This window comes from Babylonia areolata, chromosome 4 (genome assembly GCF_041734735.1).
Source record: "Babylonia areolata isolate BAREFJ2019XMU chromosome 4, ASM4173473v1, whole genome shotgun sequence".
Classification (NCBI taxonomy): domain Eukaryota; kingdom Metazoa; phylum Mollusca; class Gastropoda; order Neogastropoda; family Buccinidae; genus Babylonia; species Babylonia areolata.
In genome coordinates, this window is record NC_134879.1 from 16246863 (window position 1) to 16249362 (window position 2500).

Here is a 2500-nt window from a genome sequence, read left to right on the forward strand (position 1 = left end):
TAGGAGGTGGAGGAGGAGGAGGCGGCGGAGGGAGGGGCCCTCTTAAGCACGGCCAGCCTGCACCAGGCGATGGCGGACAGGCAGCCCATGATGAGCAACGTCAGGATCAGACATTTCCAGTGAGCATCCCTCCTCAGGGACCCGAAGAACGACTGCTTGATGGGACGTTGCTGCAGACAAAAAAAAAAAAAAAAAAAAAAATCAAAAAAAATCAATGAACTGTAAAGACTGACTACATAGAAAAAAACAACAACAAACAAAACAACAAAGAACCAGGAACAAGCAGAACAACTAGAAACATAGGTTTACAACACACACACACACACACACACACACACACACACACACACACACACACACAGAGAGAGAGAGAGAGAGAGAGAGAGATACATACATACATACATACATACATACAGACAGACAGACAGACAGACAGACAGAAGAAAAGTAAATTAAGTGAACAAGACGAAATACAGACAGGAAAAAATAGAAAAATCTGATGATAGCTTTTACTAGTCGCAAGAAAACAAACAAACAAACAAACAAAAAGCAAAACAAAAGCAAACAAAACAACAACAACAACAAAAAAAAAAAAAAACCCCAACCAAACAAACAACCCTCCCCCCAAAAAAACAACAACCAAAAAACAAAAAACAAAACAACAACCACCAAACAAACAACGAAAAATAGTGCAGTGGTGAATGGAAGGTGTATAAACGTTTACAACATGCACTTGACGAAAAGTCCTGTTATTCTTAGACTTGATCGAAACATACGAACAGATGCTACCTTTTACTTTATCTTATTATCATCAAAACAGTATTTGTACCAGTGTAAAATGAACAAAAATAGTCCTTTATTAAGCGTATTCCTTTAGTAAGCTTAAACATAGGTACAAAATAGAAGAATACATAGCACGAACAAATTCAAGATATTCTGATTTTCAGAACACCTGGACACCATATAAGCCCATGTTCTTAGAGTAACTTCTTTCTTCCCATCTGCTACCTGTATCATTGCTGCACAATAGATTGATTTTTTTCCCTCCCCATATTAAAAAAAAAAAATATATACTAAGAATGTGAAACTGAAATGTGTCAACCATTGATATGCTACAAAATATCCCTTAGGTTCTGACAGTATAAGTCTCCCATTGGAAACAGTCTGTTGTAGTAATCCTGCAGTCTATATGTCATTGCAGAGTAACTGAATCACATTCGTATGTAAATGCATCGATTATCAAGTATGTCTCTCCAGTATGTCTCCCCCTCTTTTCCCACGTATGTATGTATTCGCATCTACCCCCCCCCCCCCCCCCACACACACCCGCCTTTTTCCCCCAACCCCTATATGTATGTTGTTTACTGTAAAAACAGGCTGTTGAATGTGATTGTGATTGCTCACTATGTACTTGTACTGAATAAAACAAGTAAAAAACAACAACCAACACACACACAAAAAACAAACAAATAAACAACAACAACAAAAAACAAACAAACCAGCTAGAACAGCAAACAACCTAATATAAGAGCAAAACAAAACAAAACAAAACCCACTACATAAATGACAAACTAACAGCAACAACAACAAAAGCATACCGAGCAAATAAAATTAAACCACCACCACCACCTCAAGGAAAAACAACAACAACAACAACAACAACAGCAAAACCAACCAACTACACAAAAAAACAAAAACAAACACCACTCCCCCCCCCCCCCCCCTGGATACCTCACCCCCACCCCCAAAAGGAAGTTCAGCGAGATCTATGAGAACATAAATAAACAAAAACAAGAAGAAAATTAGAAAAACAACAACAACAACAACAAAACAACAGCAGCAATTGGAACAACAACAACAACAACAACAAAAAAGGCATGATCACATCATCATGATTGTCATCATCATCATTATCATCATGATCATTATCATCATCATTGTCATCATCTTCATTATTCCAGCAAACAGGGGTTTCGCCACCATCATCACCACCAACCAACCAACAACACTACTTCGACAGTAACAACATGCAGAGAATAAATAACTCAATAATCCTTACACATTGGAAGTGACTTTGGTTGCACGTAGTGCTCAAAAGTTACGCGCTCCTCTAAAACAATATCTTTTTAATAATCTTAAATTCACTCGGAAGCTGCTAATAAAACAATAATAATAATAACAACAACAAAAACAACAACAATAAAAACAACAACAAAAAAACATGGATGACTCTACACCCCCCCCACCCCCGCCCCTCCCCCCACACACACCTCCACCCCTACCCTCACAAAGCGGGCTATAGGAAACTAACTGTGGTTAGGAGACAGCCACTGATATCGCAAAGGCGAAAAGGAAAATGCATCAATTGTGCCTCTGCACGCGACTCCTGTCAAAAAAAGAAAAAAAAAAAGAAAAAAAAAAAAAAAAAAAGAAAAAGAAAAGAAAAGAAAAAGTACGAAACAAAACAGCAAAACTGCGACATACCCACTCTTGCAATGGA

At 38.0% G+C, this 2500-nt stretch overlaps 1 protein-coding gene across 1 annotated transcript in view; it reads right to left on the reverse strand.

Moving 5' to 3' along the window:
* LOC143281396 (uncharacterized) overlaps positions 1 to 2500 on the reverse strand; it is a 374254-nt gene that overhangs the window by 16413 nt on the left and 355341 nt on the right. The window contains exon 2 of the mRNA XM_076586603.1: positions 1 to 170. This exon is cut by the window's left edge and continues 39 nt beyond it. Coding sequence (XP_076442718.1) covers positions 1 to 170 — 170 coding nt within the window. The remainder of the gene's footprint in view (positions 171 to 2500) is intronic.